At 63.9% G+C, this 13,426-nt stretch overlaps 1 protein-coding gene and 1 long non-coding RNA gene across 2 annotated transcripts; both read right to left on the bottom strand.

Annotated features, from left to right (window-relative positions):
• Positions 1–1,187: 1,187 nt before the first annotated feature.
• On the bottom strand, positions 1,188–2,766 carry LOC308179122 (uncharacterized protein). The gene is made up of 2 exons (XM_080558796.1): positions 2,641–2,766; positions 1,188–1,753 (listed from the first exon to the last, which is right to left on the bottom strand). The coding sequence occupies exon 2, from the start codon at positions 1,750–1,752 to the stop codon at positions 1,375–1,377; it is 378 nt and encodes a 125-aa protein (XP_080414922.1). The 5' UTR covers position 1,753; positions 2,641–2,766; the 3' UTR covers positions 1,188–1,374.
• Positions 2,767–4,913: 2,147 nt separating this feature from the next.
• On the bottom strand, positions 4,914–7,549 carry LOC308179124. The gene is made up of 2 exons (XR_013940179.1): positions 7,518–7,549; positions 4,914–7,286 (listed from the first exon to the last, which is right to left on the bottom strand). It is a non-coding gene; the product is annotated as an uncharacterized lncRNA (long non-coding RNA).
• Positions 7,550–13,426: the final 5,877 nt, after the last annotated feature.

A 13,426-nucleotide genomic window follows, 5' to 3' on the forward strand; every position in this document is an offset into this window, starting at 1 on the left:
GCATCATCGAGGGCGCACGATTCTCCCCACCGCACCTGCAGCTGGGACCCCCCCAAGGTTTCTGGAGTGGGTTAACAGCGCTCCCGAGCTGCGCCGCCCGCCTCAGGCTGCGTCATTGCCTCTGTTTTAACGACCTGTTCCTCCCTCTCCTTGAGGTAATTACTGCTTTTATGGATTCCTTACTTTTTCCTTTTAATGGGAGAAGATGTATTTTTACGGGGAAAAAAAAAAAAAGCAGCCCACGGCGCGCTCGGGGCGCATTAGCAGAGCGAGGCAAAGCGTCCCGTGCGAGCGCAGCCTCCAGCCTGAGCACGCTCCTCGCGGCGTGCTGACGGCAGCTTTCCGTGTGCACGCACAGGTGCACGCGTGTGTCTGCGTGTGTCCGCCCCACGCTGCAGCTCTGGGCTGCCCCCCTCACCCCACCACCCCCTGGGCTCGCCGGCCAGAGGACACGCGCGCGCTGAGCATCGCCGCCGCTGCGAGCCAGGGCCAGCGTCAGCTCCCCAAATCTGCCTGGGGCAGGACCCGGCCTCGGGGTGCACCCAGGGGCAGCCCCGACCCTGCCGCAGCCCCTCTGCCACCCGGGCCCCCCCCTCCTCCTCCCATGGGATTGATCGCAGCACCAGGGCACACGGCAGGAGGACGCAGCCCCCGGCCCCGCTGCCTTCCACCCGGGAACTGGGTCTGGCCACCAACGCGCGTGGGGCCGCGCTCCTGTTTCCATCCCCGGAGCCCTCCTCCAACACCTGCAAGGTGCCAATGCCTTTTTTTTTTTTTCTCCCTTCTGTTTTCTCATCTTTCTGGGTGGAATTTGGGAGCTCCGGTGACGGCACTGAGCTGCGGAAAGCGCACACCGGGTCCGGGAGCACCTGGTTTTGGGCTGCAGGGACGGAGCAGATCTGGGAGGGGGGCGAACGCCCGGTACCCGCAGCTGGTGCGGCGTCGCGGCCCCCAAACCCTGTCTGCAAAGTGGCTGGAGGGGCGTGGGGGGCATCTTGAGGGGGTTCCTGGTCCCCCCCCCAGCTCAGGACCTGTGTGCGGACGGATGGGATGTTTCAACCCCGTCCCAACCTCGCCTCCTGCCCCTCGCCAGCCCCCTGCGCCGGGGGAGGGCTCGGACCCAGGGACCCCCCCGCAGCACGGGGAGGCGTCAGGGCCAGGGGAACGCGAGAGCACGGCAGCGGGGCAGGTGCGAGGGCGACTTTAATGCACAACCGCGAGGGCAGCACGCGGGACGCGGCCGTTGGGGGGGGGGGTCCCATGGGTGGGGGGAGGTCCAGCCCCCGGCCGGGCAGCAGCTTCCCCGCTCTGCTCCACCGCGGCCACCCTCGGGTGCCCGCTATGGGGTCGGTGCCCTTCAGCCCCCCCTCCCCGTCACTTCCCTATACTCTGCAGCAGCAGCTTATTGCTCAGCGCCTTCTGGGCCAGTCTCTCCTCGCGGGACATCTCCAGGAACTCGCGCAGGAGGTGGAAGGTGAGGTCCAGCGAGTTGGGTTTCCCCTCTCGCCTCTTGCCCGCCTGCAGCGCCCGGGGGACGCGGGGGGCCGTGGCGGGCGCTGCCCCCCGGGGCTGGCAGAGCCGGGGCTGTCCGTGGGGCTGGGGGCTGCCGGCGGGCACCGGGGGTCGCAGGGCTCCCGGCCACGGCTCCCAGCTGGGCTGGGGGGCTACGGGCAGCCTGCGGGGCCACTGCAGGGGCGAGCAGGTCTCCGAGGGCAGGAAGAGCAGGACGAGGACGGAGGCAGCCGAAATCATCCTGAGCCGCATGGCAGCCGCTCCGGGGGGGTGGGGGCGGGGGCCGGATGCCTGCAAAAAGGACCCCCCCCCCACCCCCAGACCCCCCGCGTCCCCCCAACGTCAGGGGGCACCCGACGGGCTCCGCACCACGGGGGGTGGGGACCCCTGCCCCTAAGGGTGACACCCCCGGGGATGGGGTCCCCGCCACGAGGACACCGCCCCCCCCCCCAAAAAAGCCCTGCAGGTGGGGCCCCCCCGGACTTGGGGCAGCGCCCTCGTGGGGATGGAGCCCCCCCGGTTCTCCCCCCGGGGACCGGGACCGAGCCCGCCCTTAACGGGACCCCTTCCTCTGCGGACGGGACACCCGGGACCAGCAGCACGGGACCCCCACGGGACACGGGACCCCCACGGGACACGGGACGCCCCCAGCCGGGACACGGGACCGGGGCACCCCCGGAACAACCCCCCCGGGACCACCCCCGCGCTCCGGGGCTTGGGACCACCCCCCCCCTTCCCGTCCCCTCTCCTCCCGGGGCAGCCGCTAACGGAGGCTGTCGGGTGCCCGGTCCCGGTCCCGGTCCCGGTACCCGGTGCCGGTGCCGGTGCGCGGTTACCGGTTCCCGGTGCCGGTCCCGGTCCCGGTGCCCGGTGCCGGTCCCGGTGCCCGGTTACCGGTTCCCGGTGCCGGTCCCGGTCCCGGTGCCCGGTGCCGGTCCCGGTGCCCGGTTACCGGTTCCCGGTGCCGGTCCCGGTCCCGGTGCCCGGTTACCGGTGCCGGTCCCGGTCCCGGTGCCCGGTTACCGGTTCCCGGTGCCGGTCCCGGTGCCCGGTTACCGGTGCCGGTCCCGGTGCCCGGTTCCCGGTGCCGGTGCCCGGTTCCCGGTGCCGGCCGCTCCCCGCGCTCACCGCTGCCTCCGCCGCTCCCGGACCCGCTCCCGGTGCCGGTGCCGGTGCCGGTGCCGCGCCCCCCGCCCCGCGCTATATAGGGGCGGTGGCGGCCGCCGCGTGACCGCGCTATAACCGGGCGGTGCCCCCCCCCCCCCCCCCCCCCAAAAAACACGTGACGGGGAGGGGCGGGGGGAGCCGGGGGGGGGGGAGAGCGGAGGGGGGGGGGGGGAGCTGTCCGCGGTGCTGAACGGCCGGGGGGGGGGCACGGGGATGGGACCGGGGGGGCTGGGGGGGGCTCATGGGGGGCTGGGGGGGGGGCATGGGGACACCGTGGGGACATGGGGTGGCCCGGAGGGGGGGGGCAGGGGGGTACATGGGGGGGTTGGGGGGGGAAAAGGGGTGGGGGGGGAGTGGGGGGTGCCTGGGGGGGGGGAAAGGGGGGGGTGTATGGGGGTGTTGGGAGGGAATAGGGGAGGGGGGGTCTTGGGGGGGCTGGGGGGGTGAAGAGGGGAGTGGGGGGGTGAAGAGGGGAGTGTGGGGGTGTTGGGGGGGCAAAGAGGGGGGTTGGGGGGTTGGGGGGTGTTGGGAGGGAATAGGGGAGTGGGGGGGGGTGTTGGGGGGGAAGGGGTGTGGGGGGTGTTGGGGGGGACTGGGGGGGGGAAAGGGGGGCTTATGGGGGTGTTGGGGTACTTGGGGAGGTAAAGGGGGGCACATAGGGGTGCCTGGGGGTGGTCCATGGGGACAAAAGGGGGGGGGTGAGGGTCCCTGGGGGGGGGTCCCTGGGGGGGGGGTGAGTGCATGGGGGGGGGGGTGGAGAGGTGGGCGGTGCTGGGGTGTGCACACCTGGGGGGGGGGGGGGTGTGCACGGGGGGGGGGGGGGGGGGTGTGCACACGGGTGTGAGCACGGCCGAGTGCGACGTGGCACGGGGGGGGGGTGTGAGGGGAGCATCCCCCCGATCCCCCCCGTCCTGCCCTGTCCCCTGCCACGCTCAGTTCCCCATCGCGGCTCCCACCGAGAGCCCCAAGGCTCCACCAGGCCCCCCCCTGTGCCCGCTGCCCCCCCCCGGGCTCCGCAGCAGCACCCGCGGCTCCTTCGGGCATCGCCCGGCGAAGGGAGCGAGCGCCCAGCGCCCGCCCCGGCTCCGCGAGGGATTCATCGCCTGGCACCCCGATAAAAGTTTCCTTCTGAGGCTCGCAGAGCCCCCGGGGGCAGCCTCCCAGCCCTGGGGGGGGGGGGGGTTCAGAGCTGCCTCCTTCTCCCGGGCCAGCCGCGGGCGCGGGGCGCACGGTGGGGTTTGAGGGGTTCAGCACCGTTCAGCACCATTTGAGAGGGTTCAGCACCGTTCCCCGTTCCCCCCTCCCCGCTGCAGCTGCCGTCGCTCGGCACGTGGAGCTCAGCCATCACCGCGCCTCGCACAGGTGCTGTCTTTAAAATTAAAATTCCCTCGTGAGGAATGAACGTTTCAAGAGGAGGAAAGAAAAAAAAAACAAAGTTAAATAGGACTGGATCGAATGGTGATGCCCCCCCCCCGTCATGCTCTGTGCGGGGCCAGCAAGAAACGGGGACGCTGCTGGGTTCGGGGGGGGGCACCAAAAAGGGCGAAAGGGGCCTGGGGGGCAGCTGGGGGGGGGTCCCTGCACCCCACAGCTGCAGAACAGCTCAGAGCAGAGGGGCCTGATGGGCTGGGGGGGGGGGGCACCCGCCTCCCGCCTGCTTTGTGCGTGCAGCATCGTGCGAGTGCCCTCCCCGAATCGCCAAGAAACGCCGAAATTTTTGGTTCTCGCCTTTCCCCCGCACCAAGGTTGGGCTGGCCGCAGCCGTGGCTGCCTCGCGCCTCGGGACCCATCCTGGCGGCGCTGCCCGCGGCCGTCCCGGTCCCTCTGCTGCTCCCGGGGCACCCCCCAGACCCAAAAACACCGGAGGGTGCGGGATCAGAGGGGCAGAGCCGGGCACCGACAGCCCAGCTGCCCTCCCTGCTGGAGCAGCCGCAGCTCCGGCCTCGCACGGGCACCGGGGCGCTGCTGTTTTGGGGGGTTTTTCAGCAGTTTTGGGGCTGCTCTGCCCGTGGGGGATTGATCCCATGGCTCAGGCACGAGAGCCGAGGCTGCACGGCCACCGGGGACAGGCGGCTCGGCTCGTCCGTCACCGGCTCCCCGTGGCCAGCGCTGGGCTGGTAACGCACGGAGCCGTTTTGCTTCTGCCCGTTTGCTTTAGGATTAGTCGCTTAATTTCAGGAAAGACAGCGAGCCCGTGAGTGCATCTTGTGCTCGTTCGTTGTATTTAGCGACTCAACTTGGAAAATTTAAAAACAAAAAAACAAAACAACACCTTTTTTTCTTTTTTCTGCTCCCATCATAAATTACCGACACGCTCAGCCCTGAGCGGCGCCTGGGGACTCGTTACCATCGCCGGGAGGGACGGCGCTGTCTTCCTCTCGTCAGGACTGCGGGGAACGACGTGCTGGTGATGCTTTTAGGGCCGCCAAATCCGCCCGTCAGCTCCGCTCAGCGGCACGCAGCCGGCGATGGGGGGTCGGGGGGGGTCCCAATTAGGCGCTGCCGGCACCCGCAGCCGCCAGCGGGACGAGCACGGGGCCGCGAGCGGCGGCCCTGCCTCGCCAACCGGGACAGCGGCGGCATTAAAGCGTGGCCGAGCTTCCAGCAGCTTCTCCCAAGGCGCGGGTGGGATTTTGCTGCGCCTTGCTCCTGGCACCCGCCCCGCTCCGTCCCCGTCCCCGCTCCACAAAGAGCTCGTGCATTATTTTTTTATTTTTATTTTTTTGGGGTGAGAATAACCCCGGCGCCGTTCCCCTCCCCGCCACGCGTCCCCCCCCAGCACGAGGGGCGGCCGCGGGGCCGGCGCTGCCCGTCCCGCTCTGGAGAAGGCGTCTCATGGGCTGACGAACCTGAGATTGACCCTCATCTTTCACCATTCTCAGGTTAGACAGTCCTCGAGGTGCCCCCCGCTTGGGCAGCCGCGGCCCCGTGTCCCGCACCTGCCCGGACCCGCCGAGCCTTTGGGGGAATTGGGGACAGAAAGCAGAGAAGTGGCCCCCTCGGCTCTGCCCTGCCACAGCTCCCCTCTGTCTGTGCCCGGCCCCAGGCCCCGTGGAAAATCGTCCCCTTCCTGAAGGCCCACGTGCCCACGGTGCTGCCCAAAATTTCCCTCCCCTGCACGCCGCGGGGCTGGCTCGTGGCGGTGCCCAGGCCCAGGTCCTGGCTCAGCGCTCGGGGACCGAAACCCCCGCTCAACCCAAACCGCTGCAGCGCGCGGGCAGCGCCTTCGGATCCCGAGCTCGCTGCCCAAGGGTCCAATCCTGCAGGGAGCTGCCCCTCCGCCGCCGCAGGGAGCCGTGGCCCCGCGGCTTTCGCAGCTGCAAGGTGCAGGCAGGAGGCGAGGGATTGCGCCCGGCTGCGAGGCTGCTCCCTCTGCAGCCCCGAGGGACGGTCCCAGCACCAAAGTGCCTCCAGCGGGGCCGCCTGCATGGACTGAAGGTGGGGAAGGAGCCGCAGGGGTGCTCAGGGCCAAAAAAAATGGTGTGTGTGGCGGGGGGCTGCAGCTCCGGCAGGGGCTGTGCTCTTCGCTCCGAGCAGCCTGGGCTGGGCTCATCCTGCCCTCGGCGCTGGCGGAAAAATTTGCGTTTGCCTCCGCAGGAGCAGGGAGGAAGGGGAACCGCATGAGCACGGGCCCGCTCGGGCAGAGCTCTGCGCCCGGCTGGGTGGTGCTGAGCACCGCGGCTCCACGAGCCCGCAGGGGCTGCAATCACCCGGAGCGGTGCTGAGCGAGGGCACCGGCACAGGGCGCTGCCTTAGCTGCGTCTGTGAGCGCCCCAAGAAGTCCCTCCAGCGCTTCATTAGCCTAAAATCGCCTTCGTGTCTAATCATCTTCCCTCGCTGCCGTCCCTTGGCCCGTGCCCTCCCGAGGGGGGGAGCAGCGGGTTGCCTTCCCCCGCCGCGGCGGCTCCGGGCGTGCAGGCGGCAGCGCCCGAGGGAGCATCGGGAGCGTCCCAGTGACCTTCTGCAGGGCCTGCCCCGGGCCTCGCTGCTGTTCGGTGACCCCCAAATCCACGTCCCAGCTCTGCGGAGACGCCCCGCAGGGCCTCCGCCGGGTAATGGGGAGCTCTACTTCGGCTTCCTAACGCAACGGGGTGCTTCAAACCGCTCCTCTGGGGGAAGGGGATCTGGGGCTGCCTTTTCTGGCAGCCTCACAACAGAGCGGTTTGCCACGACACCGGACAAACGAACGTTAAAAGTCCGACAATTAAAAAAAATGAGCTAACAGCAAAATCAAAGGGAAGCATTTTTCAAGTTTCGGCACCGACAACCTTCACGTAAAACCTGAGCAGGGGCTAGGAAGCTGTCAGAAAAGGCACGGAGGAATTACTGCTCCAGTTCTGGTCCCTTTCTGGATTTCTCGCTCCCTTTGGGCCCCAACACGTTCCCGTGCTCTCCGGTATGGATTGGGCCGGCTGAACCTCCAGCACCCCGCACGCCAGGACCCGCTGTTGCAGCGGTGTGACTCCGGGTTTGCCCGGGCTCAGGGGAAGGAAAACCTTTCGGGCGGGGAGCTGAGGGGACTGCAGAGCCACAGCGCAGCTTTATCTTCCCGATTAACTCCATTTCAAACCCGTGATTGGACGTTTGGGGCTTTTCTAAGCTTTGCACTACGGGTTTGGAAAAAAAAAAAAAAAAAGCCAAATGGAATTCATTTCCAGCAGCACGGTTAAGTTGGGGATCCTGCGGGACAGAGCGACGACGGAGCAGCAGAGCAGCCCCCCCCAACCTCCCCCATCGCAAGAAGGAGCCGAGCAGAAAGGCAGCGAGGGCTCCCAGGAACGAGGAGAAATCCCCGCGGCAGGAGGCAGGAGAAGAAGGCGCGGGCAGCGCTGCCTTACCTGCCAGCCTGCGGCTCCCGGCCCCTCCGTGCGTGCTTTCCCCCCCCCCCGGCCGCCCCCACGCCGGCTTTTATGGCCTTCCTCGCCGCTCGGAGGAGTTGAGCCGGGCTACAGCGAATTGCCACACTTTCTGCTGGCTTCCTGTTTGTTCATCGCAAGCGTCTGTGGTAAAATTTCCATTACACACACTGGACAGACAGGGCGGCAAAGAGAAGTGAAGAAAAAAAAAAAATATATATATATATAAAAAAAAAATGCAGCCCCTGTGTTTCGGTGGTTCTCTCGACTCGCCCGAAAACGAGAAAGCACGCAGCCGCTGCCGGCGAGGAGGGGAGGAGGATGCCCGGGGGTCCCCAGCTGTGGGAGCCGCCGAGCAGCCTCCGGTGCCCGCGCTCAGCCTGGGCACGGAGCCGCTCCGTGCTCCCCTCCCTGACCCTGGGGGCGCGGAGGGGCCTGGTTCAACAAGCAGGAGACCTTCATTTCCATCCCCACCGCCAAAAAAAAAGTGCGTGTCCTAATTGCCACCTCTCTGAATGGAGCCGGAGCGCAAGGGGAGGCTCCGTCCCGACCGAGGGCTGCGGCACACGCCCGCATCCCCTCCGCCAGCAGCTCCTCCACAGGGCCAAAACTGGAGCGAGGAGCAGCCCCTGCGTCTCGCGGCTTTACGAGTGCAGATACGAAGGGGAGCGACTTATTTTTCTCTGTCGTCGCTCGCCGGCAGGCCCAGAAGAGCAGTTTTGGCTGTAGAACTTACGTCCCGTGGATGGAAAACGAAGGGGAAGGTGGAAAACCACCTGCCGTGCAAGCGCTGGTGCTCGCCAAAGATCCCCAGCCGCGAAGCAGCAGCCCTTGGCCGGAGGGGCACGGTGTGGTTCCTGCGGGGCTGCAGCACCGTGGCCATGCGGGGGACACAGTGCTGCGGGCAGCTGGGGTCCTGCCACCTCTGCAAAGGGCCGCGACCCCTCGGCTGCTGCACTCTGATAGCTCCGGGTCTGCTCCAGCCCCTGTTTCTCCCTTGGCCCCCAGCTGGCTCCCGGCTCTGCACTGAGCCCTGCCTTAGAGCACGTAAACCCCCCCCTCACGCTGCTTTCTGCCACGGGGCTGAATGGTGAGCGGCGTTACTGGTGCAGGAAGGCCCCCGCGGGCTGAGGGACCCACGCTGGATGGGCCGTGGTTTCCTCAGCACCCCCGTGCGGGACACCCCGCAGCAGGGTGCTGGGGCCCCGAGCTCGGGGCGGGGGGGGGGGGCGATGCCACGCTGCCCTGGGGCAACGCTGGAGGTCCGGGAACTCGCTGCGGCACCACCTGCAGTGCCCGTAGCACGGCCACCACCCTGCTGCATCCCGCCCGCCCTGCCCCTGCAGCCCCCCCTTTCAGGGGCCGTGGGGTTTGGTCTCCTTTCAGGGCAGAGGCGCGAGTTGCCCCAGCCCGGGCTGCTCAGGGGCCGTGTGGTTGCAGCCATGGCCTGCTTGGCGCGGCTCAGCGAGCTGCTCCCGTCTTCTCTTATCACGGCTATTGTCGGCACGAGAAAGGATGGGGGGGGGGGGGGAATTTGCATGGGTTTTTTTGCTTTTTCTTCCCATTCCCAAAAAGCAGAGAAGGAACACTCCAGATCCAAGGTTTCTTCCTCTGCTCTGAACGTGTGCAGGTTAACACCCGTGCTTTTTCTCCAAGCGGTGCCCTGGTTTTGGCTTTGGTGCGATGCACCCCACGGATCCGGGGTGCAGGAGGAGCCTCGTGCCCTTCGCTGCTGCCCACAGGGAACCCCACGGCCGCAGCCTGCAGGGATGGGGGCTCTGCGCTAAACCTGCCCTCCCGGCACGGCTTGTGGTGCTGCAGGGGAAAATAACCCTCAGCTAAACTATCCGGCTCTCTCAAGAGCTACCTGCCTTCCTGGCTACGGTTTTCAAGCCCTAAGACTCTGCTAGTTAGCAGTAACGTAAAAATATAATTTCTCCATAATTAATATTAAAACAATTGTAGCAGCAAGGAAGACGGATGACACGGCACGGTTTTGCAAATATATTGCTGGGCACCGGGAAACGAAACAGCAGCTGAAAAAGTCCTGCCACATTTTGGGGATGCTGTACTGCGTTTCAAGGCACATTGCAATTTTACTGGCCAATGAACCACATAAAACACTGCAGGATAAGGTTTGGAAGAAAAAGCAGATTAGCTTGGACCAGCTGCTAAAAGCTACCAAAAGCGTGTGTGCAAGACCCCCGTGGCAGCCTTTAACTAAACGCTGCACCTCCCGGACCGCCGTGGCCGATGCCGTGGCCGTGCCGATAACAGCAAGGCAGTTGGACAGCCCTCCTCCGAACGGGACTGGGAAACTTTCTGTGGGGATCGTGAAGAAGTCCCAAAACAAGGAGAAGCTTCCCAACATGCAGCACCGTAAAATCCCAAACGATCAAAGCTTGTGTCCCGGGCACTGGGGGGGACTCCATGTTTTGCTTACGCTTCGGATCATTTTATTGCACTCTTGCCCAACCCTTTTTCTTATTGCAATTCTTCTTTTTTTTTTTTTTTTTTGGCCTTTGGGGTCAAATGCATCTTCAGCATATGTTTGTTGATGTTGAATAAAGTATTTTAAATGTCGTTGATTGTTATAAATGTCTCTGCGGTGAGTGAACATGACCAAGGGTTGCTTTCAGTGGCAGACAGCGTTAATTCAGCTTAAGGTGTAACTGAAAAGTTTCCAACGATTCTCTGCATCGGCACCAGCTAAAGATCATGTATCACATGCATTGTCTGATCGCTGTGCTCAAACATTCCTCATACAACAGCTTCAAAATACTCCCCATTTTCCACTGCCGTTTTGATGCTGACGTCTGAAAAAACGCCTCTGTGAGCAGAGCGGTGTTTTTAATGCACTACCAGAGGCTTTTCGCGACAAATGTCCTCATTTAGAATACACAGAAATTGAGCTTTTTTTTTTTTTTTTGCAATTGGCTGGGGCTCTGCCCTGCTTCTGGATGAGGTTTGAGGCCTGGAGCCCCGGCACGCTGCTGGACCCCAGCGCCGGGCAGGAGCCACGCGATGAGCTGCTGAGTTTTCGGATGGGCGGCGGGGGGGAGCGCGCGGGCTTCAGCCCACAAGTGCTGCCTCTTTCTGTACAAATAGGAAACCAACGGGTAGACAGCTCGAAAGGAAAATTAGTCGTTTCTTCTGACCTGAGAGAGCACTGCTGGCTTTCCAGCCCCACCAAGCCCGCAAATGGGGCAGTAGTGGCGATGCCTCAGCCCAAGGCTGGCAGCCGTGAAGCATTTCCACCTCTTTCAGAAAAACCCAGGCCTGCCTGCTGCAGAAAGAGAGAAATATAACCTGAAAGTTCTCCTTGCAGGCGCTCCTGCCTCAAAATGAGTGCTTTCTCTTTGATGGTCAAGCAGACCTTTTTTTTTTTTTTATTGTTCTCTGGTTTTGTGTGGTTGTTTTTTTTTGTTTTTTGTTTTTTTTTTTTAACCGCTCTGGTCTATTTTTAGTGCCTAGGGGATAGCGTTGAAGAGCCTCTGCTGCTGGTCATGTCGCCTGTCGTTTGGGTTGCTCCCAGAGCAGGGCCGGAAGCCAAACCAGCCCCTGGGGCTGCGCGGGGTCTGCAGGCGCTGCAGAGAGCTGGGGTCCATGGTGGGGTGGGATCCAGTGCTGGGGGGCTCCCCAAGCACCTTGAGACAGCAGGAGGTGGCAACAGAGCAAATTCCTTCAGGAGATTTGTTGGCTGCTCTAATTAGCACACGGAAGAGCTGGAAGTGTGGCATTGTCGTGATGTGTAATGAGAAAAAAAAAGTGGTGTTTATATTTTCCCCCTTTTCTCCAGTACCTCCATGCTTCAGGAGGAGGCCAAGGGGCTGTGGCTGCCCTGCAAGGCGTCCCCCTGTGCTGCATGGCTGCAGCCAGGCTGGCTAACAGAGGCAGCAAGCTGGAGCTGGAGCCGTGCATGAGCACAGCCCTTGCTTGTCGCCTTCAGGGTCTGGGGAGCACTTGGCCATGGCAGCTGGACACCACACCGCATCTCAGGGCCTCTCATTGCTCCCAAGAGCACAAACCAGCACGTTTACTCTTTCTTCCACTAAAAAAAAAATAAAAGGGTGGTGTGACCTTCGCAGCGCTTTTTGGGCTGTCGAGGAGGGCAGCGCTGCTGAGGGCTGCAGCAGCAGTGCGGGCAGCACCAGCCGCCCCAGTGAGGTGCAGCCTCGTGGCTGGGGCTGTCTAAAGAAGCGTTAGATCAGTATCTTGGCAAAAAAAAAGGTGGTTTTGTTCTTGCTCTCACTGCCCAGGCCCACGAGCGGCCATCACGGCCGCCCTGGTGAGCGCGCATGCCTGCCGGCCGGGCGGACAGAAAGGCAGAAGTGGGGAGGGGAGCAGGCCGCCGCCCACGCAGTGTTTCCGAGGCGGTGTGTTTGCCGCCGGCAGTTTGTCACAAACAGAAGAAAGTCAATCTCAAAGTGCTGGCAATGGCGAGGCGGGGAGAGGGGGGCCCAGCGGCCTCGCCAGATGGCGGCTGTGGGCGGCTGAGGGGATCCAAGATGGCGCCGCAACCTGGTGGCGAGGGCAATGGCAGCAGGGATGGGGCTGCCAGGCATCGAGGCCTCCCGCCACGGCGTTTTTTTTGCTAAATTCACCATTGCCACCACAAGCAGGGCAGGGTTAAGACAGGCAGGGACGGGGAGGGAAGGCGCCATGTTCTCAAGCGGCAGGAGCAGTCTGCCCAAAGGGGAAGCGGTGGCATGGATGCACCGCCAGTTTGCTGAGGTAAAAGTCAGCTCTGTGGTGGCAAAACACAGGTTTACGGGGCTAAATGTGGGTGTGCTGAGGAAAAACGTGGCTCCAGTGAGGTAAAACAGATCGGGTGAGGAAAAATATGGATCTGCTGAGGACAAATGTAGATGTGCAGAACAAAATTATGGATGTACTGCAATAAAAGTGGGAGCTGCCCAGGGGGCAAAGGTCTCCAGGACCTTTGGTCTGCGTGATCCCCGTGGCCATGACTGTGACACAGGGTGTGGGTGCTTGGCCCTGAGGCCATAGGGTGCCATGCCGTGCTCTGCTGTGCTGTTTTGGGTGTGCCAGCTGCCGTCCATGGGTGCTGGGGCTGCCTGGGTGCGTGGGTGGCACGCAGCAGCCTGGAAGTGCTGCAAAACAAGATGTGGCAGCCCGAGGCTCTGGTGATGCCTCCTCCCCTCCACCCCAGGTTTGTTTTCCCCTCCCATGGCGGAACGTCCTACAGGTGCTGGCTGTGCTCATCACAGGCTCCCTGAGGTCACGGGCCGGACCGTTGGTACAGGAATCCCTTCAGTGCTCCCCATGGTGGGTCACAGCCCCACTGCACCCAGTTCTTCTCCAGTCACAGCTCTATGGGCTGCTTCCTGCGTGCTGCTCGTTCGGGGCTGTGATGAGAGACCCAGAGCCACAGCACCCGTGAGGTTTTGAGGAAGCTGGGATGAAAGATGCCGAGTGAGAAGGGGTGCTTTGCTCCCCAGCAGGGAATTGTTGCGGGCTCTTCACCCCCCCATGATGGACCCTGGGAACAGACCCTGCTCAGGACCCACATGTGGCCTTGTCGCCCTCAAGGAGGCCAAGGGCAGTGCTCAAAGCTCTGCTGGAGCTTTATGCATGAAGAACGACGGGGCGTTCATTCATGGGGTTGCACATGGTGTGGCAAGCAGACACTGGGCTCCTCCAGCACGGCCCTGCGCAGCCTGGAGGCAGGACGGCTGGTGCAGCCACGCTCCTCCACGGGCCTGGTGAAGCTGCAGTCCCTTGTCCCACACCTCGTGCCATCGCTCACCTGGTGCCCCAGCCCAAAAGCCCTGTGTCTGCCTGTCCTCCTGTGTTTGTGCTTATGAGCTCTCCTTCCACCTACGCAAAGAGCTATTTTTAGCAGGCACTAATCAAGTGTCAGTGCTGGC

Source organism: Anser brachyrhynchus, assembly GCF_964034855.1.
Source record: "Anser brachyrhynchus genome assembly, chromosome: 16".
NCBI classification, from domain to species: domain Eukaryota; kingdom Metazoa; phylum Chordata; class Aves; order Anseriformes; family Anatidae; genus Anser; species Anser brachyrhynchus.